A 24,561-nucleotide genomic window follows, 5' to 3' on the forward strand; every position below is an offset into this window, starting at 1 on the left:
AAAGTACTACCGAGATAGTTCAACCGAACTACTGAATGTCATTGTCCTTATCTATCCCTTTCATGAGGTTGCATTCCGTCGTCCATGCCTCTCAACAGCAACAAATCAAAAACCCAATCTCACCATCGTCCAACTCGTTAATGGTGTAGGCGGCAACAAATTGAAGGGAAGGGTAGGGGCGAAGGGCGCCAAGCCGGCCCTTTGATTATTAGTAATCAGATATATAATCAAATTTTCATCCAAACAAGATTAATTATACAACTTGTCTATCTTTAATCAACCATAATCCCATAATATAGGTGAGAATAGATTATGTGGAATTACGGGTGCTGAAAGAACAATTTGTCCTAGCTAGTTGTCTTACCAAATTGTAAAGGATAAGATAGTAATATCTCACTTTAATCAACCATAATCAATCACTATAATCCATTGACCCAAACATTTTGATTATTATAATCGACAATCCTAATTATCAAAATCCTATACATAATCCGGATTATAATAATTGAGTCATGATCTAAACAGGCCCTTAGCTTTTTTTGTTTATCTATAATTCGAGTCCAAAATCAGCTGGATTTGCTTTAAAGTGTGGCATGATTGTTAATCTTTTCTTTACTTTATTGATTCGGAGATTGAAGTTTGAATTAGTTGTCTTTCTTCTTTTTTTTCGTGTTCCTATGGGTTGAATCGTTATGGCTATATGTTCTTTTTAGAACTGTTGCTCTCCGGTGAGAAAGAAGAACAACAGAGCTCCGATTAGTGGGCTCACTTTTTGATTCCTGAGAGTACAGTTTTTTATACCAAACATGAAAACTTTCTCGCTCATTCATTCCAAACAGTGATATCAGCAAAATGGACGAATAAGGGTCCTCTGAAATTTCTATGAAAAAACTCTGTTCCAAACACAAGAAGAGGCAACAGAGCTCCGATTAGTGGGCTTTTTTCTTTTTTTTGATTCCTATAAGAGTATTTTCTCCGTTCTTAAAAGAGTGTCGTTTTAGGTTTTCGTGCAAAAGTTTAACTCAATTTTTAAAAAATAAGTGCAATATCTTTATCTCTAAATAAATTTATTAAAAAACTAAATTTAAAGATTTTTTTAATAACACTAATTATGTACTATAAATATTAATATTTTCTTACTATATATTTAGTTAAAGTTATTTCTTGGGAAGTACAAACGACATTTATTCTGCGACAGAGGGAGTATATATTTTTTTTTTGAAGCAACAGAGAATTTCTCGCCCATTCCTTGATTCCAAACTGGCATTGACGTCAGCAAAATTAAATGGACAAACAAGGGTCATCTGAAATTCGTATGGAAAACCTCTGTTCCAAGCGCAAGAAGAGCCAGTCGGATCTCTGGTAGTACTGGTGTCATGCCAACCGCCAACAGGAGGGCATCCATTATTGATTCATCGTTTCCTACTCGGCTACTTGGTATCGCCGATAGTCGGACATGTTTAAATTTCCCGTTGCAGGGTCGGAGTCCGACTTGAGAAGGCTGGAGCTGGATCCACAACGCGTTTTGGGTTCTCGCCTTCCCTTCCCGCCGTTTTATAAATGCCCCCGATCCCCTCTCCTCTAGCGCCCCACACCGATCCTTTCTCGTTTCTCCTCTCTGCCGCCACACCACGCCATCGCCACTCCAATAATCCCCAGCGAGCCGCCGCCGCCGCCCGCCGGCAGGAGCAATAGAGCCACCGCCGACCATGGCCACGGAGCACGGCTTTCCTCCTGGCTACCGTTTCGTGCCCACTGACGAGGAGGTGGTCGAGTTCTGCCTGCTCCCTCGCATCCAGGACCAGCCCCTCCTGCCCAACGACATCATCGAGGACGATCCGCTGAGCGCGCCGCCGTGGGCTCTCCTCGAGAAGCACGGGCGGAGGCACCAGGCCTTCTTCTTCGCGGCGTGTCAGGCCATGAACGCCAAGGGCAACCGCCAGAAGCGGACCTGCGCAGGACAAGGGACCTGGCAAGGGCAGGGCAAGGGCAAGAGGAAGCGCCAGCAGGAAGAAGGCGAGGAGGAGGTGAAGAAGAAGCTGCGCGTGCCCGTGCGCGGCAGCGCCGAGACGATGGAGATCGAGTGGGACAAGTACGCGCTCAACTTCCACGAGCACGGTGTCAAGGGCAGCACGGGGTGGGTCATGCACGAGTACTCCATCACCGCCCCGCCCGAGCTCGCGCGGTCGCCGGTGAGGGTGTACTGCATCCGCTTCAGCGGCCACGGCAGGAACGCCAAGAAGAACAGCAGGGATGCGCAGCATAGGGGCGACGACGAGTTCGAGGACGAGGAGGGGGGGCAAGTGGATGATGATGCAGATGCAGCAGGAGCAATGGCCACCGCTACCTGGAGTGCCGCGGAGGAAGACGCTGCCCTGCTCGTCCAAGAGTACCTCACTGCTTTCCCTGTGGCGGCGGTGGATGTTGTCAGCGCCAATCCTGCCGATGCGGCGGACGCAGGAGCAGGCTATGATCAGGACTTGCCCGAGTTGGTGGATGACGACAGTTTCGACTTCATGAACACTTTGCCTGACCTGGTGCCTCGTTTCGACTTCTCCCAATGAGCCGATGGTGCCGGACGACGCATGATCAAACACGCCGTAGATTGATTTATTAGCTCCTTAACTTGTTGTAGATTGACTGCTTGAGATGGCGAATTTAGTTATTTAACTTGCTGTAGCTCAAGATGGCGAATTGCTGTATGGGCTGATTTTGTGCGTTGGTGGATTCTTCGATTCCTAGGTACTAGGAACTGCCTTTTTTATGAAACAGAGTTTCTACCGCGTTGTTAGTAGTAATAGTTTGTAACCTTCTTGACTTGTCTTAACGACGAAATGATGTCTTATTTGTGATCACTGGCGAGTGTGGACGATTCAAAATCTGCTTATGTCTCTGCTATTGTTTTGTTTTAGTACTTCCAGTTCTACTTGTTGCAGAATTGAGAATTATGAAAGAACCATGATATATGTTGCAGAATTGAGAACTACTATGAAGTAGTAAACTCCTCGGTTGCATTACTAATCGGTTGGCCTCCGATGTTTAAGCATAACGGATTATCGGGCTTCAGCGTTTTTTTTTAATTTAGTAAATCGGGCTTCAGCGTTGTTCACTCCCAATTGCCACAGTTGACTAAACATCCAGCAGCGCAGACCATTCCAAAGTAAAACCAGCTTGATGACTGAGCACTCAAAGAGGCCAGGCTTCTTCCAGACCAGGTCTGAACCAAAGTAAAAAAAAAAATGATCTATCAATCAGCGACTCCTGGCCCAAAGGGACCAGGCTTTTCCCAGGCCGAGCCGTATATTCATATATGTCTGCAATTGAATCGAATCACAGGCAGACATTCAACGTTGCAAGCACCCAAGCATGCCGCACATGATTTGCTTTGAAAAATGCCTAAAATCGATGCTCCAGCAAAACTACAGTTGACAATAACAAAATAAGTTGCTTTGCAATTAGTCCATTTACACAAGAGAAGCTTTGCCAAAAAGCTCCCGGGATTTAGAGTTCAAAATGACCAAAGTAGCGTGCTTGTTTTCTCTTTATAAATCTTGATATGGTAGAAACGTCGCCTTGAATGATTATCTGGCCATCTTCCATATAAATGGCGCCATCTGCATATTTCAGCTCCTCCAACCGATGAGTCACCCATAACGCGGCGACCTCCCCATCAGCAGCCACAGAGTTCCTCACTGCCTTTATCACGCCTATCTGCAGTTGCAGCAAACGGAGGTTAGAGTGCAGAACTTCACAACCAGCAAAATGACTACAAAAGTTTTACCAGAGCATTTGCCATAAAACGTTACAGTGCACGTTAGACAAAACTAATATAAGACGGCATGATGATAAGCTCCAACGAATGGGAAAGAAATTCACAGGATCATACAAATCAGAATATGAAGGAGATTCGTACCTGGTCATGTTCATCTAAGAATGTGGTCAGTTCATCCAGCAATAATACTTTGGATGCTTCAGCTAACGCCCCAGCAATTGCAACTCTCTGTTTCTGCCCACCACTCAGAGTTTGGATTGGCCTCTGTTTGAATGCAGGTTTATGAACATTACGAACACATTAGATTATGCTCCAAAAGCTGGATTTTAGCTGCCTACCTGAGAGTAGCTCAACATCCCAACAGCATCCAAAGATTTTGATACCCTTAACCTGACCTCATCTAATGGAAGTTTGAGCTTACCAAGACCAAATGCTACATCAGATTCCACTGTAGGCATCACAACCTGCATCCAAAGGACAGAACTGAGAAAACCACAGTTCTTCCATATAAAGACATGGTATAAAGACTCGAGCGCATGGACAGTCTGGGGCTGAAGTTCTTGGCTTGACGACCAGGTGGAAGCTTTCGTAATGCTAGAACTTGTTTGATTCCAATGTGTGCATTTGAGTTCTGAACATAAAGTACGATTTGCCAAAAAAAAAAGAGGAAGATCACAAGTTCATGGTTTAGTAGGCAGTGAGTTAGATTTGATTCAACATGACTCCTGTAAATGTGATGTCCCCAACAAAGAAGGCTACTAAGGAACACAGAACTAGATGCACAAGTGATGGCACCTTTTCTCTAGCATGGAACAAGAATATTATAATCAGATTGCATGACTCATCTTAAAACTAAGCTCCGAGTGCATTTAAGTGGATATTGTGCGAATTTGGAGTTGGAGCTCTAGCAGGATATGCATGGAAAAGCTTTTGTGACAAATTGTCCGTGTCTATGACATAGTTCACATATTGAGCCACATGATTAAATGTATAATTACAAGCATCAATTTATATGGTTTAACCAAAGACATCATTTACTCGTCCAATACAAAGTAAAATAGCCAATAGCTGCTCAGAGTTTAACACATAAGCTGATACAGGTTACACTGAAACTGAATTCAATGGATGCTATGTGAGTTAATTGTGTTGGCATACTACAGATTCCACTTAAAATGTATTGTGAGACCTGACAATAAACCAGTTAGAAAACTATTAAAGAAAGAGAAGTTTTACCACCTGGTGATCAGGATTTTGGAAGACATAGCTGCATGGTCTGTTTACATACACTGTACCAGCCGAAGGATTCAGAAAACCTGCTAAAACCTAGAAAAACTTGGTGTTGGCATTTATTCACAGTGACAGTGATAATAAATGAATAAATAAATTCTCAAAGTTCTGGTACCTAGTGATCAGAAATGAGCACAATGCATGTAGCTAACAACTTTACAAGGACTTTACAAGGGCAAGTAGATAAAACCAACTCATGCTTGTTTCTTCCACATGAATGTAACAGTAACTACATTATTATTTATAATTAAGTAACATAAACTATATTCTGGCCCAAAAAACAATGGGTGTAAATTAACTCTGACTACTGTCATTTGCTGCTCCATTGCTCAACCCCTTTGTGATGATGCACCAGACCACAAAAGAGATACAGAATTGACATTCGTGACATCCGTACAAAGGTTTTCTTAGATTTTCTTATTGGCTTTACTGTGGACTTTCTATTGATCCCTGATAGAAACTGGAAATTTTGCCGGGCAATATGGTTATGGTTGCATCAGTACACTAAATGGCATGCACATTCACAAGTCACCGAAACCTTTCCTGAGAATTTTGGGTCCCCCAAAGGTACAAAGGCTTGCTTGAACATTTTCATGAAGTTTAACTAGCCCTTCCTCCCCACAAATCTGTGCTCGCAGCTCACAAGGTTCAGAGGTTGAGGGGATGGACCTCGATTCCATCCAGATTGTATTCTATTTTCACTTCTAATCGAAAAACTGCCGGACATAATTGATAGTATCTAATTCATATCTACCAAGTAAATTGGGCACTACACACAGCAGGAAACTATTTTCTTCGTTTCAAATTGGAGGCAACAGGGGCATTCCACGTTTGACTGTTGAATGCAGATAACAAAGGTGCTAAATCAATCGCTTAAGGCAATCACCAATCTGAGAAATTCAGTACTGATTTCAATTCTCAGGTCTGCACGAATAAAGTGGGAGCGAAAGACACGAAATGATGTCTCCTAGTTTAGAGGAGGAACCTTCAGCAGGGTGGACTTGCCGCAGCCGTTGGGCCCGAGGAGCATCCAGAGCTGCCCGGGTGGGACAAGGAGGGAGCATCCCTTAAGCACCGGCAACACCCTGCCCCGCCGCGTGGTCACCGAGAGCCCGACGTCGCGGCCCTCGATGGCGGAAGCGGCTGGAGGAGAGAAGGTCGAGGCGCACATCGCTAAGCTTCGACGAGGGGGAGCGTCCAGGGTGTGATGAACGGTGGTGGAGGAGGAGGACACGGAGGGACAGCACCGGAGGGGGCCGACGCCGCCGGCGAGGCCGTGCGCCATCCCTCTCGGCGAGCTAAGAAGTAAGAAGAGAGGCAGGACTGAGGAGTTTCTGGGCCGATGCTCTACATGGATAGGTGTCGGCCATGCTTATAACTAAATGGGCCCGATCTGTCATGGCTTTCGTGCACGGATGGGCCGCGCCAATGTGTATCACTTGCATCAGTTGTCGTTTCTCCAAAAAAAAAAAAAGCATCAGTTGTCCTCAAAAAATAAGTTGCATGTACTACTTCACTTCTGCATGAACTCCACGGTGGTAGCCCGTAGGAATACTTCACGTCAATTTATCATCGTAATTAACAGTAATACTCTATATGTATTGCCTTCTACAGTTGATCGTCAGTTTCATGTTTTGAGGGAAAAGAAGTTGATTGCCAGTTTAAAATCGGCGAATAGGGTTTCACCATGACTAGATAGATGAGTATAAAATAAGATAAGATAAAGATATGATAGAGAAGAGATAGAGAGAAGCTCATTGAAGGCAACCTTATAATAGGAGCGGTCGAGCTGAAAAGAAAGAAGAGAAGGGAAGGTGATGACAACGATAATAACCTTAAGCCAATGAATGGTTGAGTAGAGTTTGTGCGGATGGAATAGGAGGGGCATATAGCAAAGTTTTTCTCATGCATATCTGATGCCCTCTCGAAAGGCAACCAAGATATTTTCTTGTTTGATTGAGATACCACCTAATCAATTGCTCCTGATAAATTGCAGAACACTTGTGATCCTACCTAATCTGCGAGTCTTCATTCTGGACTTCTTGAGCGTAGTATAGGATTAAGCCATGGTGTGCACAAAAACATGCAAGGAAGCGACTAAAAACGGATTACATAAATTAAAGACGACCTCCATTTACTATCATTTTTATTTTATGTGCATGCTTTTTTTTAGAACTAGGAAGATTTTCCGCGGGTACGAAGAAGAAATATAAATAGGTTGGAATGTGTATTGCTTAGTTGGAAAGATTGCATGTTTAGAGAAATATGTCACTTGCTGACGTAGACATTACAATTGCATGGGCTAGTGAATTTTAATTATGTGTGATAGTGGATTGCTATGTAGTACAGTTTTGCTTTATAAGAATATAAGGCTTTGTTTAGTTCCATTTTTTTGTGCAAAATAAACACTGTAACACTTTCGTTTGTATTTGACAAATATTGTTTAATCATGGACTAACTAGAACCAAAAAAATAATCTCGCAAATTACAGGTGAACTGTATAATTAGTTTTTATTTTCATCTATAATTAATGTTCTATACATTCATCTAAAGATTCGATGTAGTGGAGAATGTAAAAAATTTTGTAATTTTTTTGAACTAAACAAGACCTAAGATTACACATTACAACATGGATACCCACAATACGTATGTACACTCATCTATGAACATAATGTTAATGAATTACAATTATATGTACGGATTTTACAATGTTCAGGTGAGAACATGGCTATACAATGGCGATGGCTTGATGCTACATGACGATTAGTCCTTCCATATATCTAAACATTTGATGTTAAGGCCTTGTTTAGTTCCAAAATTTTTGGCAAAATGAGCACTGTAGCAATTTCGTTTGTATTTGATAAATATTGTCCAATCATGGACTAACTAGGCTCAAAAGATTCGTCTCGTCAATTTCGACCAAACTGTGCAATTAGTTTTTATTTTTATCTATATTTAATACTTCATGCATACATCTAAAGATTCGATGTGACGGGAAATCTGAAAAATTTTGCAAAATGTTTGGAGAACTAAACAAGGCCTAAGCACGAAACTATTATTATTATTATTATTATTATTATTATTATTATTATTATTATTATTATTATTATTAAATACAGTCGGGCTATCCCCTCCGAAGGAAGCACGTCGCTGATCTTCAGAATTGCTGACTTTCAGCGTCCATGTGACCGACCATGAAAACGATCAGATAATTTGTTTCAGGCCCGCCGTTCAATGCAGTCGTTCCACTGCCAGACTGCCTGCCTAAACATAGGAAGCTGCTTTGCCGAGCCGTGCACGCGGCCGCCGTTTCGGAAAATCGCAGTATTTGCGTTGTACTAGCGCCGCGCCGTCGCCGCACGGCCGCACTCCCCGCCCCGCACGGGAGGGCGCAGTACACCTCTCTCTCTCTCTCTCTCTCTCTCTCTCTCTGCCCCGCCGTGTACGCACACGCGGGTCACCGGGTGTACTACACCGTCTCTCCCCCTCTCGTCGCGTCGTACTGCACGACGCAGTCCCTAGCCTATATAGGCAGCCGCAGCAGCACATCCCGTCCCGTCCCCGATCGACGCGCGCAGCACAGCGCCGCCCCGCACGCCAGTCACCTCTCACGCAACCACACTGTGAGCACACAACACGCGCGCCAAGGCGGGGGACGGGCATGGACATGGGAGGAGGAGGAGGAGGGCACGGCGGCATGGGCGGCATGCCGATGCCCATGGCGCCGCCGCCGTCCCCGCCGGGCGGCGGCGGCATGCGGATGCGGATGCGGTACACCCACATGACCTTCTTCTGGGGCAAGGACTCGGAGATCCTCTTCGCGGGGTGGCCCGGCGCGCGCGGCGGCATGTACGCGCTGGCGCTCGTCGCCGTCTTCGCGCTCGCGTTCCTCCTCGAGTTCCTGGGCTCCCGCGGCCTGGACGCCGCCGCGCTCCTGCTCCCCAGAGCCGGGGACGGGAGGGACGGGCGGGGCGTGCGCGTGGCGGCGGGGGTTGCGCGCGCCGCGGTGCACGCGCTGCGCGTGGGCGTCGCGTACCTGCTCATGCTGGCGCTCATGTCCTTCAACGGCGGCGTGCTCCTCGTCGCCGTCGCGGGCCACGCCGCGGGGTTCCTCGCCTTCAGGGCCGGCCTGTTCGGCGACCGCCGGGCACAGGTGGAGGACGCCGGCAAGGAGCAGCTCGCGTGCTGCTAGGCTTGTCGCCGGCGCCCCGGCGGTGCCGATGATGATCAGATGGGTGGGTTTGTGTAAACGTTGCATCGTTCGGACGTGTTGAATGGAGTAATTCAGTTCGTGTGTGCGGGCGTTCGATTGACTGAATGCATAGTGCTGTTTGGTTGGATTGAATCAAGATTCGTGGTGATCGGCATACAGTTGTAAACACTTGAATCTGGAAGGTTATAATTTCGGTCATAAGCTGTGAAATTTCTTGCCTGTATATCTTTCTACCTTATTAACACGCCATACTCGATATATCTTCTTACCTTATTAACACGCCATATACTCGATCGATTTATAGTGTGGTTGGCTGTATACTCGTCAGACTCTTCAGTCAGTCCATACCATACCCGGTTTGTCTGCTTGTGCTCTGCACTGTGTACTGTTTACGAAGAAACTGGAGATTATGCAAAGTCTGGTCTCACTTCCGTTTGAGTTTTGACTAACCGGCCATAGGCTGCCTGAAAATGGCAACCGAGACGGTGTTGGCAGTTTCGGCTCCTTGTTTATGTGCACCCAATCGTCACCTTACTGGTTGGCCATTCGATTCAGATGTTTTACGTGCTGATGTTATGTTGTGGATCAAGCCAGGTAGCAACAACAAAAGCATGCATGATGTTTCCAAACAGTGTGATGACGCACACAATGGAGGCTGCAATAGCGATGCACGCTACAGTGCTACACTACACAGCCATCATGGCTCAGCACCCCAAACAACCGTGTCCCTAATTTCTACTATATTCATGCCTTGTTTAGTTCACCTAAAAAACTAAAAACTTTTTAAAATTTCATGTTACATCGAATTTTATGGCACATGAAGCATTAAATATAGATAAAAACAAAAACTAATTGTACAATTTGTTTGTAAATCGCGAGACGAATCTTTTAAGCCTAATTATTCTATGATTAGACAATATTTATCAAATAAAAACAAAAGTACTATAGTATCAAAATCTAAAAACTTAAGTCGAGGAAACCACTATGACTCGAGGAAAATATATGCCGGTCTACACTATGACTCGAGGAACAAACATTTGCTGAAACCACTATGACTCGAGGAAAATATATGCCGGTCTACACTATCTCAAAGACTTCATTCATAGGTTGGATCTGTAAAATATCCTTATGTCCTTAGTTTCTCTTTCAACAAACTATAAGCCTTCAGAAAACTTAAGTATATTGCAGTGATGCTTTTGGAATCACTTGCAAAACTGAATGCGACTGTTGTGTCGGGACAAAAAAAAAAGAATGTACCTGGTAAAAACCACAATCAAATCACGATAAAAAGTCGTCTAAATTCATCAAAAAAATCACATATATATAGATGATATGATGATATACAATCTTGTAGAATATCTTGTCCAAACTTAAATTCGTTTGTGAGATATAAAAATAACAATTTCTAACAAATCGTGTGGACAGGTTTCTACCTTGAAATTTGTTATTTTTATATCTCACAAACGAAGTCGAGTTTAGACAAAATATTTTACAAGGTTATGTATCATCATATCATCTACATGTATGATTTTTCATGAATTTAGACGACTTTTTTGTCATGATTTGCACAAGTTTTTATAAAGATTGTGGTTTCCACTGGATACGTTCAAAAAAATGCTTGTCACAAACTGAAAACTGGAGCACATGGAGACGAAGAGGCACATCAGGGTTCATAGATGAGCAGGTATCTCACGTGGCTGATGGCAACACTTAACCAACGACCCTTCACAGCAAATGGATGACTCACGAAACAAAATTACTACGATTCTTTCTTTTCTACCCGGGTTCCTTCTGCTCCGCAGCCTCTTCGAATGCCTCTCCCGGGACAAGCAGAGGTCCCAACTGTTAGTTTATTTTTTGAACCACTGTTAGATTCAGATTTTTTTTAACCAGGAAAACAGCTGAGCTCTCCACTGTTAGATTTTATTAAAACACAAAAACAACCACTGTACAAAACAAAAGGAAACACTCCTGCTAAGCCCAGAAAAAAAAACAAAAAACTATACAAAGGAATCAACCCAGGAGAGAAAAACAGGCCGCTTGTTTTCAGAAATCCTATATGCTTGTAGTCGACCTTCATCTTTGAGACATCTTCTCCATGAAGAGGAGGATGGAGATCCTCTGTTAAAAATGAAGTTATTGTGCTGCATCCAAATTTGCCATGCAGAGATAATGAACACTTCCATGACGAAAGGATATGGAAAAACTTTTTTTGGCTTGTATTATCATTTGGAAGAAATCTGACGTAAGATCCACTGAATGCCACGGAACTGCCAACAGAGCTGGCTGGAAGAACAAGTGAAGAAGAGGTGAAATGCCATTTCTTCAACATTCATCTTGCATAGGACACAATTGTAGTTGTTGCCTTCCAGCTTGAGCTTTTTTCTCCTAATAATGTTCCTCGTGTTGAGCCTGTCCATCATTAAGAGTGAGGAGAAAACTCTTTAGTTTGTTGCAACATTTGGACTTCTAAGGGACTATAGCACTTTCGTTTTTATTTGACAAATATTATCCAATCATGGACTAACTAGATTCAAAAGACTCATCTCGTGATTTACAGGTAATCTGTACAACTAGTTTTTGTTTTCGTTTATATTTAGTGCTCCATGCATATGCCGCAAGATTCGATGTGATCGGGAATCTTGAAAAGTTTTGGTTTTTGGGGTGAACTAAACAAGGCCTAAATCCACAGAAAGCAGATAGATTTCTCTTGCATATAGAAACACAAAGATCAAGCAGATGTCTTTTGCTATTTCAAAATTCAAATAGTGAAAAACTGTGAAATATAAAATAAAAGGATTTGGTTCGAGAAAAGAAAAAAGCAAAAGGATTGCATTTTTTTTCAAGTAGCCAATGGAGGGAATCCAGAAATGCATCTACACAGCTCTACATTGAACCATTTCCGCCCCACTTAAACATGTCTTACTGTCTGAATCCAACATATGGCAATTTATTTTCCCTTCTTTTTTGAAAGATACATGGTAAAATTTTCCATAGTGAATATATACATATGACAGATGATGCTTTTATGTATGAATTCTTCAATCACTCTGTGTAGCTTTCCTGTGAAGCTTACATCATATTTATGTCATTATTCCTAGTAGACAGGACTAAGGTATTTCTTAAAATAAAGGAAAAGGAGTCAAGCAAACTTTATTAGTCTCAGTTATTCTAGAAGTGTCATCATCTTCTTTTAATTCAGGTGGATCATCATTGCAAATCTGCAATGTTATATAGCTTACTTGTAAGGCAAAAACACTGACTTCAGAACATACAAGGTGTCACAGTGATATAGAAGATAAAAAAACCAACCAGTGATGCCAGAGACTTTAGATCCTCAATATCGAAGTTCCATGCACTAACCCTTGTTGGTACTCACCCTGTCACATAAACCATCAAACTTTCAGAAAAATAGTCACGTATATGGATTGAAGGGCGAAGTAAATATTGCGTCTATGCCTATGAAAATACATAATGGTGTGCTAACGAAACAATACAGTAAGCAAAATACATCTTGTGAGTAATCATGGTATTATCTAAGCAACTAAACATGATGTTAGTTGATTGTTTATATATGAAATGAATAGTTGATAGTCATGTGAGCACCGTATCCACATACTGGAGTCACACAGATCTTGGGGTGTTCAAGGGCTTAGCTTTTAGAATCCATCTTGGTTTGTGCTTTCAAATTTCTGCAGCTCTGGAAAGGTACACGTTGTAGGGAATAGAAGCTTCTCTCTAGAACAAAAGAGTTTGCAACTTCACAAGCTAAATAGATATTTAATACGAACCATTGCTTCTGCTAAAACATGTTTTAGCAGTCATCTACTTTAGCACAAAGAGTTGCATCATATGGCTTATGAGCGATCATTTTATAACATCAAGTTTATCCCTAAAAAACTAACATCGTATCATATGGGTTGTGAAATGAGTCTGATTTTGTAGCATGGTTCCTAATTACTCTCCCCTAGTCCTTGTTCAACCAATAAACATGAGGAAATACTAGCATACTCGGCCATTGATATAATACTATCACAATTTAAATTTCTGTCTTTTATAAAGCAACCATTTTGCTCATATATATCCCTACCATCTTTTATGAAATTTGTTTTGAAGCCACATCTTTAACGTTAACATGGTCCACAAATATGAAGGATACATCTAGCCTGCTTCAGGGGGGAAACAAGTTGAGTAGAGAAAAATAGGCAAAGTACACTTTCACGAACCATGAAAAGTGCTTCTTGTTTTGCAGCAGGCATTCTCTTCAAAGCTAGCTGTGCTTCATCCTTTAGCTGGAAATACAAAGTCATTAACTAAGAAAAACTATCACAAGCATTATGTGAAACAGAAATAAGAAAAAAAGTACATAGAAAAAAATGAAGTGTCTTTACACGATCACAAAGAGGGGGCAAATCAGTTAAAATGCTTAACAGTTAGCTCCAGAGGTTGTGCATTCTTGAAAAAAGAATGCTTAAGTAATTTTTGCTGCTGGCCTCTTTGTTTGATCTTTAACCAAGCACATTGCAACCATTTCCTTGAAGGACTGATTACAACTGAAAAAACTTTAATTAGAAGAGCAACCACAATAATCTAACCTAATGCCCAGTCTCTGTACAAATAATGACTGAAACGGCATTCTAGAACAGAAAGATTGTGATAGAAAACTATAATCAGAAAGCATTCACACTTGGAGGAGCATTTTGGAGCGTCATGAGAAGAACCTGTGCCACCAAGGAAATCACCAGTTAACACTGAATTCACACACGTGATTAGGTGAACTCTACGGAAATAGTTATTGAGCCAGAAAGTTTTTAAATTTGGATAGCTAACTTCATGGATAAGACTATCTGACGCCTATAATAGTTCTGCAAGCTGGTGGCAATCAGCAAGTCTAAATAAGTATTCACAAAATAATGTAGAATTTCTAGGATTTCTCTCTTTCGCTATCATGTAATGTGAGGATTAATGTGGAGGCTACAAAAAGAGTCTCTAATTAGTAATACTAGGATTAGATGGCAAAATGATTAAGCTACTTCATGAAATTTCAAAATAAAAGAAAACTGATGCAATCAATCATCAAGCATTCACGCTCCATGGGAACTATTATTAGATTGCTATTCCATAAGAGCAGGAAGGAAAAAAGATTTAAAATCTTAATTTGCAAAGAGCAAATGACCCATTACCTTCATAGCAGGGTACATTGAAAAGGGAGCATGTCCATGTGCCAGCTTGAGTGCGGTTATTACAAATGACCATAAATCAGCTCTGTACAAAGAGTCGATAGTTGTTAGAAGATGTCAATTACAATAGCAACTAAGAAAAGTAAAAGTACACACAAAAAGCTACAGCGCGTTAAACAAACATGATCATTATTACACAAGTAAAACATAAGCAATATTATAAGTGAAAAATGATATTAGGGAAGTTTTCCCAGAAACCTCAAACTGGAACCGACCAGAACCTGGTCACCACCTAGTTTCTGGGAAGAGTTCCAACTTGATGATGTGCTTATTTAAATACAACAAGTAAATCTAACTTCCAACATAGTATTTGCTCTATCTCAGGTTTATTAAGCAATGCAAATTGTGAAGAAGAACTAAGCATGCACGTGTAAAAATATAAGATTGGTATTGATATTCACCACATACTTGAAATCATATCCAGTTCCAGGCTGGAGAACTTCTGGAGCCATCCTAAACACCAAGTAAAACAAGAAAAACATGTCAAATTATGCATAAACTAATTAATTTCTATTGAACCACTAGCAAAAGAAATGTATATAAAAGAAACATAGTTACCAGCACGGTGTTCCAACAAATGTACTCCTAGCCCTTTGCCTATCACCCCTATCAAAAATGCAAGCAGAGACACCGAAGTCCCCAAGCTTGACTACACTGGGATTACAATAAGGATATTACCTGCATGCAACAACGATATGTTGAGAAAAGCACTGCCAAAACTAATCTCAAACAAATCCTACAGAACTGACCTTCACATCACGATGAATATGCACTTGGCTATGGGGGTAGTCTAGAGCTTTGAGTGTTTCATTTAGAATAGACGCAATAACTGGATCTTCAAAACCATCAGATATGCAACCATCATTAGGTGCAAACGTGAACCTTCTGGCATGAATGGCATTACCACCAAAAGATTATGACCCGCAACCGCAACAAATGAGCAGTAAGAACTGATGAACATTATGATGATCTATCAAGCTCAAAGTTAGTCTCCTTTCTTACATCATCCTGCATACAATATATATACTACCGTGAGATGACAGTGTTCGTTTTACAAAGGAGCATACAATATAGATATACTATCGCCAGAATCAGTATAATTTCTTGCATGCCATGAGAATAATTAGGCATATTTTTGTACAGAAGTAAATAAACAGACTAAATAAGTCAGCTTGCATTAGCAACTCAGTACTGCGAGCAAACATATTCTAGCAGTAAACCAACAATAGGAAGATTAACTTATCAACTTCTACCAACAAAAAATTCAGTGTGCAGAACATGGCATTACCATGTCTAAATGCAAGGGAACTAAAGGGTGCGCACTTAAGGTTCTTATTCTCAGTCCATAGTGCTAACCAAAAGCTGATGCAACAGTAGAGCATATGAGCAGAAAAGGCAGCGTAGAATATATGGCTAACAAGAAAGGCAAACAAGGCAGAGTAGAATACATGTTTGCGAGATGCATAAGCCACCAAAGACAAGGCAGAAGCCCGTATACTCTCCTGAGTTCTTCCTATTCATGTTTGACAATAACTGTCACAAAAAGAAGTCATGTCCGATGGTACCTTGGTTACACATCATTCAGCATTAGACACAGCCTCTTTCTGGCACCAGGGTGTAGTTATTCCATCAACAAAAGCATTGTACGAACAGCCATCTTGTTTCAAAACTTGTGAGGACATTTCAGCAGGACTTTCTACCATCTTATCCAATGAATCCACCTCACAAAACCCTGAAATTAGTGTATTGTAGGAAACACTATCAGGAACAATGCCTAAGCTCACCATCTCGTCAAAAAGCTTGGAAGCTTCTTCTTTGTTGCCAGATTTGGAATAGGCAAACATCAGAGTGGTGTAGGTCATCTTATTTGGAGGTATACCCCTGGAATGCATTTCCTTGAAGTACATCACAGCTTCATCAATTTTTCCTATTTTGCAAAAACCTTGAATTATAATTGTGTAGCCAATTACTCCAAGCTCAATGTCCTTTACTATACATTGTGCAAAAACTGCCTTCACCTCTTCAACAAGACCAGCATGACACATCCAATACATAAGGCTATTGTAAGTTACAGGTGTTGGTTGTATGCCATTATACTTCATAGTGTCAAGAATACCAATTGCATCAGAAATGTTACCATTCCTACCATAACCACCAATAAGAGCATTATAGATGACTGCATTCGGTCTTAACCCATTTTTCATCAATTCTGTCAAATATTCATTCGCCTTGTGCATATCCTTTGCTTTGCAGTAACCGTCTATTATAGTGCCATATGTCACAATATCTGGTTTAAGGCCCTCACTTTTCATCTGATCCAGCAGGTGAAGGATCTCTTCCACCTTACCCAAATTACAGTAAGTGTGTAAGAAAATATTAAAAGTGAAAAGGTCAGGCTTAAACCCTCTTTTGATCATATCATCACGAAGTTGTATTGCTTCATCCATTTTACTGGCTTTGCAGCAGCCTTGAATCATTATATTATACGTGATTCTATCCAATTCAACCCCGCTATTCACCATAGCCTTTAGAACCTTAGTAGCCTCTTTCATGTTGTTACCTTGACAAAGCCCATGAATCAACGCATTGGATGTTGCAACATTGACACCTAAACCTTTACCCAATACTTGGAACCAAATTTCAGCTGCTTCTTCGTGTTTCCCACTTTTGCAAAGCTCCTGGATACAAGCTGTCATCAGAGCATCATTTGGTTTCAGAAATCTGGCAAGCATTTCTCTTATAAGCCTTAGCACCAAATCCAGTCTTCCAGTTCCTCGAAGATGCCATGCAACCACACTATTAAACAGGCTGCAATGAACCATCATCCCAGCCAACAACATCTCATCCAATATCTTCTCAGCATGTTCCATTTCTCCTTCTTTGCACAGAGCCTTCGCAATCAAGTTGTAAGTCACCACTGTCTGCTTTATCCCCTTTGAGACCATTTCATCAAACAGCTTAAGCGCCTCTGAGCAATGCCCTTTCCTACAATGCCAACCAATCATCTCATTGTAAATAACCTCATTAGGGGTGATCCCAAAACCCTGCATCTCCTGTAACACTGCACCAACCTCCCCAAACTGCTGGCCCCTTGCAAGACCACTGATCAGGATGCCAAACGTGACAATGCTTGGTCTCACCCTGCCTTCAACCATTCTCCCCTTCAACCGAAAGGCCTCCTCCACCCTCCCACTCTTGCACAGTGCATCCATTAGCACGTTGTAAGTGACAACCGTTGGTTGGATCCCAGACCGCCGCAACTCCGCAAGCATTGCAAAAGCAGCATCAATCTCTCCAGCCCTGCAGAGTGCCTTAATCATCGCCGTGTATGTGTGCACATCAGGAGCAACAGTCTTGCCATCCCGCATTTCTCCAAACACCTTGCGGGCCACGTCCAGTTGGCCACCACAACCTAGGGCTTCGACAAGGATACTGCATGTCTTGATGGACGGCGATGCACCACGTGCGGAAAGCTCGAGAAAGGCATCGGCGGCACGGGACAGGGATCCGGGGGCAGGCGAGTTGAGGCAGGCGCGGACGAGAAGGTCCGCTGTGGCAGTGCAGTGGGAGTCCGCGATAGCCGCTGCGGCGACGGACAGAGGGTTGAAGCGGAGGAGGCGTGAGACGAGGCGGCGCGCGGACGGTAGCGAGGCGCGATCGGCGACGAGCGATTGGAGGAGGAGCGTAGAGACGCGGGGAGACAGGAGATCCTCGGCGTGGCGGGAGGCGGAAGCGTGGGCGTCGGAGAGAATATGCTGGAGGAGGCGCTGGGCGGAGGAGGCCGGAAGGGGGGCCGGAAGGGACGAGAGGGCGGATGCGAGGCCGCGGCCGCCAAGGCGGCGGAGCAGGATGGCAAGGTCGCGCTTCGCATCGGGGGAGGGCGCCACGGAGAGCGCGCTGGCAAGCTCCGCGGCATCAGCGGCGGCGTCAGCGGCGGATGAGAGGCGGCGGCGGAGGAGGGGAAGGAGCCGCGGTGGTTTCATGGTGTATGCGGGCGGTGGCCGCCGACGGCCTTGAGGACAAGACGAAGGTTGCGGCGGGAGAACGGACGGCGCGGATTGGATCGTGGACCGGTAGGCTAGGAGGGGGCCAGCAGGGCCCCGGGGAGGGGCGGAGGACTTCGTGAGGGCTTGGTGGCGAATGTGTAGTTTTCTAGGTTTTTTTCAGGAAAAAGGAAATGATTCGAATTAGCTACCGGTTTTTTTTTCTTGCAACTTCAATTAGCAAGAGCCTGTTCATTTGGCATGAACCAATCCTGGATCCATTCCTACCAGTAATATTTCACTAAGGCTCTGTTTAATTTCTACCTAAAAACTTTTCGCTTCATCATATCAAATATTTAAACATTAAATATAAATTAAAAACTAATTAATTCCATAGTTTGCATTATTTGCGAGATGAATTTTTTAAGTTTAATTAGTTCATAATTTGATATTAATTGTTATAGTTATAAATGTGCTATCTAATATCTTTTAAAGCTAGTTCGTTTAGGGTGGTTCTATGGAGGAATAAATTCTGATCGAGAGCGGTGTATATAAAATTAGATAAGTCCCTAGAACATTTGATCAGCGGAAACGGTTTCTAATTGGATTTCACCAAACTGAACGAGCCCTTCCCGATATATTGCAACATAAATCATCAATACATATAGCAATCAAGTTCTCGGTACTTCTAGACGTTGGAAGCATCCAAACAAGCTCCCAATCTTTCTTTTTCTTTTTCTTTTGCATCTCCCCACTCCCGTTGACCTTCCGTGCCAAAAAAAGAGCATCATGTTACCTTTAGAATCAACAAAGGGTTTGTTTTGTTCTAGGGCTCGGGTTAGGGTTAAAAATCAGTCTTGTTTTGTTCGTATACCAACAAGCTAACCAATCAACAAAGGGTTTGTTTTGTTCGTAGGGCGTGAATGTACATGTTTGTTGTGGACGTCATTTACATAACTATGAGAACCTACAAACACACATACGCAAATGAGCGAAAATGAGCGTGCGTGAAGTAAAATCGATGTCTTATTCGTACAACTGGGCCAGAAAAAATGACTTATCCGTACAACTCGACTCAGAAAACGAGCGAAAGATAAAGTAAGGCCTCCGTGAAGTAAAATCGGAACCGTGCATCAATCCTCGAAATGGACCACCGAACTGGGCCACAAAGTCCACGCGTTATTTGGGCCTAGCCCAGCCTAGGCTAATCTGCATCTGCTCTCGCTGCATGTCGTTCCTTGTCGTCGACTTGTCGTGCACAACAGCACAAGAACAAGAAAAGATATGGAAGTGGAATATCGCAGCTGGTCCCGTTTGTGATGCCGTCTCAGCAGCATTTTTTTAAGCTAGCAAACACATTGACTAAAAAAAACTAAAATAGTTTAGTTCCATTAGTCACTCAAGAGTAGCTAAAATAATTTTAGTTAGCTAAAATTTAGTTGGTGGAACCAAACAGGGCCTAAGCGCGTAGTTGGCCTTCTCGTCCTGCACTCCACGATCCTTGACCACTTGCACCCTGTGCGGAGTCGAGCACGAATGCACGATGGAGACGATCACGAGTGGCGTGATGGCAGCGAACTCCGACACGATCACCGCGCTCGTTCGCCCAGAGGCCGTACGTGGCTGAACGCCAGCAGCACGACGAAGGAGACGCCGACGAGCACCGACTGCTTCAGGGTCACCGATACGGCGTTCTTTGCATTGGCCCTGTCCACGTTCCCGGCCCCGACCTCATTTCACACCCGGCTGCTGCGCGCAATGGGACACATCGACACGGCCGGTCACCACTCACCATATATAAGCCCAAGGCAACACGATTTGATGAAGCTGACAAGTGACAAGCAAGCACACGAGACGTACGTGATCATGAAGCCGCGATGGCCTCCGTGCAACTGCTGCACACAATTATCCGCCGATCAGTTTGTAACGTGGCGAGACAGCCCTGTTCGGTTGATCGTTTCTATAGCCGATGATACTGTTAATTTGTTCTAAGGCCTTTAGTTCACCCCGAAATCCAAAAAGTTTTTAAAATTCCTCGTCACATCGAATCTTGCGGCACATACATGAAACATTAAATATAGATGAAAACAAAAACTAATTACACAGTTTGTCTGTAAATCGCGAGACGAATCTTTTGATTCTAGTTAGTTTAAAAAATCTGAAATTTTTCCGAAACTAAACAAGGCCTAAGAGAAAAATACTATTCCAGCTTAATTAATTTATCTTCGCTGTCGCCGAACGCCTCCTCCAAGGCTCCGACCGCAGCACGTAGGCGAGCTGCATCAGGCAGGAGGCCCAGAACGCGGCCGAGATGGCGGCGGACGCGCCGGCGAGCCCCATGCCGAGCACGTTCGCCAGCGGGTGTGCCAGCGCGACGTGGAGCGCGAACGGCACCGCAGAGCAGCACGACGAGCGGCACGACGACGGACTGCGTCTGCAGGTACCGCCGCTGCAGGCACTGCAGGAAGGCGAACGCGAAGAGGCCGGGGACGCGACGAACGCCGCCGCGCTAGCTGCGGCCTGCGGGACACCTCGGGGTCCTGCCGCAGGAGCAGTGGCTCCGTGAAAATCCACAGCACGGAGACGAGCGCGCACACCACCGCCGACAGGATCATCGCCGACTGCAGGTACAGGCCCAGCATGCGGTACATCCGGGGCGCCGTAGGCCTGCCCGCACAGCGTCTCCAGGCCGCCGCTGAGGCCCGTCTGAAACAGCCATTCATACTGTAGCAAATTTTCGACTGTCATAATAGCCAATATCAATTAAGTATTTATAAATAAAATTAGGATAAAAAAACAATTACGTCGGCTGTGTACCATCGATGGATGGCACAGGCTTGGAACTGTGTTCCCTTATTAAAAGAATCACGTCTACTGTCAAGACAAGGTAACTGATTTATTTATTTATTTTATTTTTTTTTTGCAGCGAAGAACTTGGGGCAGCTTGGCCTGTCACCGTTACGGCGTTACCAGTTAGGTGTTACCCTCACTGCGCCTGTCATCTACTGTCAAGGCCAAAAACTTCAGTACGGTTAACGAAACCAAATCGTTAATTGCAGCTGAAAATTGAGCAGGAGGGACCGGGAGGGAATGGGGATATTTGTGCAGCCTGTGACGGTGGCCCAGGAGTTGCCAAGCGTGCAGCCGCCCAACATCACGGACACCAGCGGGATTCAAAAGAGAGGGAGAGCGTAGTGTTAAAGACTATTGAATTTTTGAAGTCCATGCAAGTCTTGCAGCTAGCGAAGTCTTCCCTCGTTCACGTGAAATAAAATTAGGGGATATTTAGTTCGGTAAAGTTTTCAAGATTTTCCGTCACATCAAATCTTGCAGCATATTCATAAAGCATTAAATATAGATTAAAAAATAATTAATTACATAGTTCGTCTGTAATTTATAAGACGAATCTTTTAAATCCATTAGTCTATAATTAGACAATAATTATAGGGTGGCTGATTTTGTGTGCGTGAGAAAGAAACAAAAAGATAGGAAGGGGAATGAGACGAGGAGACTGACGCGTGCCTATAGGGTGGCAGTGAGACAAAGTAGAGAAAGAGCTCTCGCTCATAAGTTGCAATTTGGCTAGATATTGAACCAGGCCAACGGATCCATCATGGAGCTCTGCAAACAGTGGGATTCTAGATCCAACTTAAAGGTCTACTAAACAGGTCCTTGCAAATATAGTGTTTCAAATCTAGTTTTCCAAATTTAAAACTCTACCAGATAGGTCCTTACAGACACTGCTAGAGAACACACCTTTCGTCGATGTGCCAAATGAGCTTTAGTCCCGGTAATTTTGGCGCCCGGGACAAAAGAAATCTTTAGTCGCCAACGGCTCTGGTGTCAGGCGCTGTCGGAGAGGGACCTTTAGTCCCGGTTGGTGTTACCAACCGGGAGTAAATACTTACCTTTAGCCCCGGTTTGTGACACTAACCGGGACTAAAGATTTTGTCCCGGTCGTTGGCACTAACCGGGGCTAAAGGTAGGTATTTACTCCCAGTTGGTAACACCAACTGGGACTAAACCCTCCCGCTATAAATTGAATCTCCCTCCTCCCATCTTCCTCTCCCTGCCCGAGCTCGAGGTGCTTTGTTCTTGCTTGTTCTTTCATTGTTCTTGCTTGTTAGTGCTCTCATCTCCCACGATTGATCCATTTCAACGCTTCTACGTCGTCGTCGATTTGTTTGAAAGGTTGCTGGCTTCATCCTCCTATGTTTCTCACCGCCATATGTAATTTCATATTGGACATATGTCTATTTTGATTAATTCATGTTGCCATCTGAGCAATCATCGTCTTCTCATGTTTGAATTTTTTTGAACGATGCTAAGTGTGTGCCCGCTAAAAACTAGTATACACAAATCATTACTACTATGTATACACGAATCATGTAAAGTTCTATTATAGATATTATAGGATATTTTCTACTTTAATATGTTCATGTTCTTATTTTAAAATATTAATAATATAATTTTTGTTTTAATTGTTAAATAAATTGTTTTTCACTTTAAAAATTATTGAAATTAATTTTCTTTACTGATAAAATTATAGCTTTTAATAGAAAAATTACAATTCTATGATAATGCAGATAATGGCACGCCATTGAATGTACAATGCTGATCGCCGCTCCAACGAGTTCATTGAGGGCGTGCGAGAATTCCGCAGAGTGGCGGAGCAAAATAAGCGGGATGGTTTTATGTGTTGCCCATGTGCCGTTTGTAAGAATTTGAAGGAATTTTCAAACTCAAGAGAAATTCACTTGCACTTGTTCACGAATGGTTTCATGCCAAACTATATTTGTTGGACCAAACACGGAGAGTCTGGGGTTATGATGGAAGAAGGTGAAGAAGAGCAAGCGTACCCTGACGATATTTTTGCTCAATACTGCGACTTCGCAGTAGAGGACGAAGGTGATGAAGACGAGGATGCAGGAAACAGTATCGTTGATGATGACGATGCTCTTGGTGATGTCATTCGCGACGTACAGAGAGATTGCGAAAGTGCAAAGGAGAAGGCTAAATTTGACCAAATGCTAGAGGATCACAATAAGCTACTCTACCTGTCGGCCGAAGAGGGACAGAAAAAGCTAGGAACGATACTGGAGTTGTTACAGTGGAAGGCAGAGAATGGTATTTCTGACAAGGCATTTGGAAAATTACTGAAGATCCAAAAAAAGATGCTTCCGAAGCCTAATGAGTTACCCACCACTACATACGAAGCAAAAAAGATCGTCTGCCCTTTGGGATTACAAATCGAGAAGATACATGCATGCCCTAATGACTGCATCCTGTACCGTGGCGAGCACGAGAAATTAGATGAATGCCCTGTTTGCCATGCGTCACGGTACAAGATCTTGCGAGATGACCCTGGCGATGTTGAGGATGAAGAACGTCCGAGAAAGAGAATCCCTGCCAAGGTTATGTGGTATGCTCCAATAATTCCACGCCTAAAACGTTTGTTCAGAAATAAGGAGCATGCAAAGTTGTTGCGATGGCACAAAGAAGACCGTAAGGTGGACAACATGTTGAGACACCCTGCAGATGGTTCTCAGTGGAGAGGAATTGATAGAGAATTCCCGGAATTTGCAGAGGACGCAAGAAACCTAAGGTTCGCATTGAGTACGGATGGATTTAATCCTTTTGGGGACCAGAGCTCTAGTCATAGCACTTGGCCTGTTACTCTATGTATCTACAACCTTCCTCCGTGGTTATGCATGAAGCGTAAGTTCATTATGATGCCGGTGCTCATCCAAGGTCCGAAGCAACCTGGCAATGACATCGATGTTTACCTAAGGCCATTGGTTGAGGAACTCCAGCTTCTATGGAGCAAACCAGGTGTGCGTATGTGGGATGAGTACAAACAGGAAGCATTCGACCTACGAGCATTGTTGTTCGTGACAATCAATGATTGGCCAGCTCTAAGCAATCTTTCAGGACAGACAAACAAGGGATATAATGCTTGCACCCATTGCTTTGGTGACCTTCAAGCTATCTATTTGAAAAAATGCCGAAAGGTCGTGTACCTTGGCCATCGTCGATTTCTTGCTAAGAACCACCAGTTGAGAAAGA

At 43.3% G+C, this 24,561-nt stretch overlaps 4 protein-coding genes and 1 pseudogene across 20 annotated transcripts; 2 read left to right on the forward strand and 3 right to left on the reverse strand.

Moving 5' to 3' along the window:
- On the forward strand, nt 1,710-2,564 carry LOC8079264 (NAC domain-containing protein 83). The gene has a single exon (XM_002456366.1). The coding sequence runs from the start codon at nt 1,710-1,712 to the stop codon at nt 2,562-2,564; it is 855 nt and encodes a 284-aa protein (XP_002456411.1).
- On the reverse strand, nt 3,241-6,405 carry LOC8072128 (ABC transporter I family member 10, chloroplastic). Of its 2 annotated transcripts, XM_002458519.2 has the most exons (5): nt 6,045-6,405; nt 5,009-5,095; nt 4,111-4,236; nt 3,914-4,036; nt 3,241-3,711 (listed from the first exon to the last, which is right to left on the reverse strand). In XM_002458519.2, exons 1-5 carry the CDS (start codon nt 6,342-6,344, stop codon nt 3,502-3,504), a joined length of 846 nt encoding a protein of 281 aa, XP_002458564.1. In that variant the 5' UTR covers nt 6,345-6,405; the 3' UTR covers nt 3,241-3,501. The 2 variants fall into 2 exon arrangements, with proteins under 2 accessions (XP_002458564.1, XP_021311415.1); XM_021455740.1 differs by lacking the exon at nt 5,009-5,095 and having other exon boundaries at nt 6,045-6,402.
- Nucleotides 8,430-9,530, forward strand: LOC8079265 (copper transporter 1). The gene has a single exon (XM_002456367.2). It carries the CDS (start codon nt 8,721-8,723, stop codon nt 9,249-9,251), a length of 531 nt encoding a protein of 176 aa, XP_002456412.2. The 5' UTR covers nt 8,430-8,720; the 3' UTR covers nt 9,252-9,530.
- On the reverse strand, nt 10,922-18,600 carry LOC8072129 (pentatricopeptide repeat-containing protein At4g19440, chloroplastic). 16 transcript variants are annotated; one of them, XM_021455738.1, is made up of 10 exons: nt 16,078-18,599; nt 15,262-15,520; nt 15,071-15,190; nt 14,921-14,965; nt 14,456-14,537; nt 13,960-13,993; nt 13,499-13,564; nt 12,892-13,010; nt 12,585-12,652; nt 10,922-11,684 (listed from the first exon to the last, which is right to left on the reverse strand). In XM_021455738.1, the coding sequence occupies exon 1, from the start codon at nt 18,493-18,495 to the stop codon at nt 16,090-16,092; it is 2,406 nt and encodes an 801-aa protein (XP_021311413.1). In that variant the 5' UTR covers nt 18,496-18,599; the 3' UTR covers nt 10,922-11,684; nt 12,585-12,652; nt 12,892-13,010; nt 13,499-13,564; nt 13,960-13,993; nt 14,456-14,537; nt 14,921-14,965; nt 15,071-15,190; nt 15,262-15,520; nt 16,078-16,089. The 16 variants fall into 16 exon arrangements, with proteins under 16 accessions (XP_021311413.1, XP_021311409.1, XP_021311405.1 ...); XM_021455734.1 differs by lacking the exon at nt 12,892-13,010 and adding an exon at nt 13,704-13,815; XM_021455730.1 differs by lacking the exon at nt 12,892-13,010 and adding an exon at nt 13,664-13,815.
- On the reverse strand, nt 20,656-21,650 carry LOC8079267 (annotated as a pseudogene).

Source organism: Sorghum bicolor, chromosome 3 (genome assembly GCF_000003195.3).
Source record: "Sorghum bicolor cultivar BTx623 chromosome 3, Sorghum_bicolor_NCBIv3, whole genome shotgun sequence".
Classification (NCBI taxonomy): domain Eukaryota; kingdom Viridiplantae; phylum Streptophyta; class Magnoliopsida; order Poales; family Poaceae; genus Sorghum; species Sorghum bicolor.

Coding starts and splice junctions, on each gene's coding strand:
- LOC8079264 (XM_002456366.1), top strand. CDS start 1,710: ATGGCCACGGAGCACGGCTTTCCTCCTGGCTACCGTTTCGTGCCCACT.
- LOC8072128 (XM_002458519.2), bottom strand. CDS start 6,344: ATGGCGCACGGCCTCGCCGGCGGCGTCGGCCCCCTCCGGTGCTGTCCC. Junction 4,237..5,008: donor TCCAAAATCCTGATCACCAG/GTGGTAAAACTT, acceptor CTTTGGATGCAG/GTTGTGATGCCTACAGTGGA. Junction 3,712..3,913: donor TCTTAGATGAACATGACCAG/GTACGAATCTCC, acceptor CTGCAACTGCAG/ATAGGCGTGATAAAGGCAGT.
- LOC8079265 (XM_002456367.2), top strand. CDS start 8,721: ATGGACATGGGAGGAGGAGGAGGAGGGCACGGCGGCATGGGCGGCATG.
- LOC8072129 (XM_021455725.1), bottom strand. CDS start 18,495: ATGAAACCACCGCGGCTCCTTCCCCTCCTCCGCCGCCGCCTCTCATCC.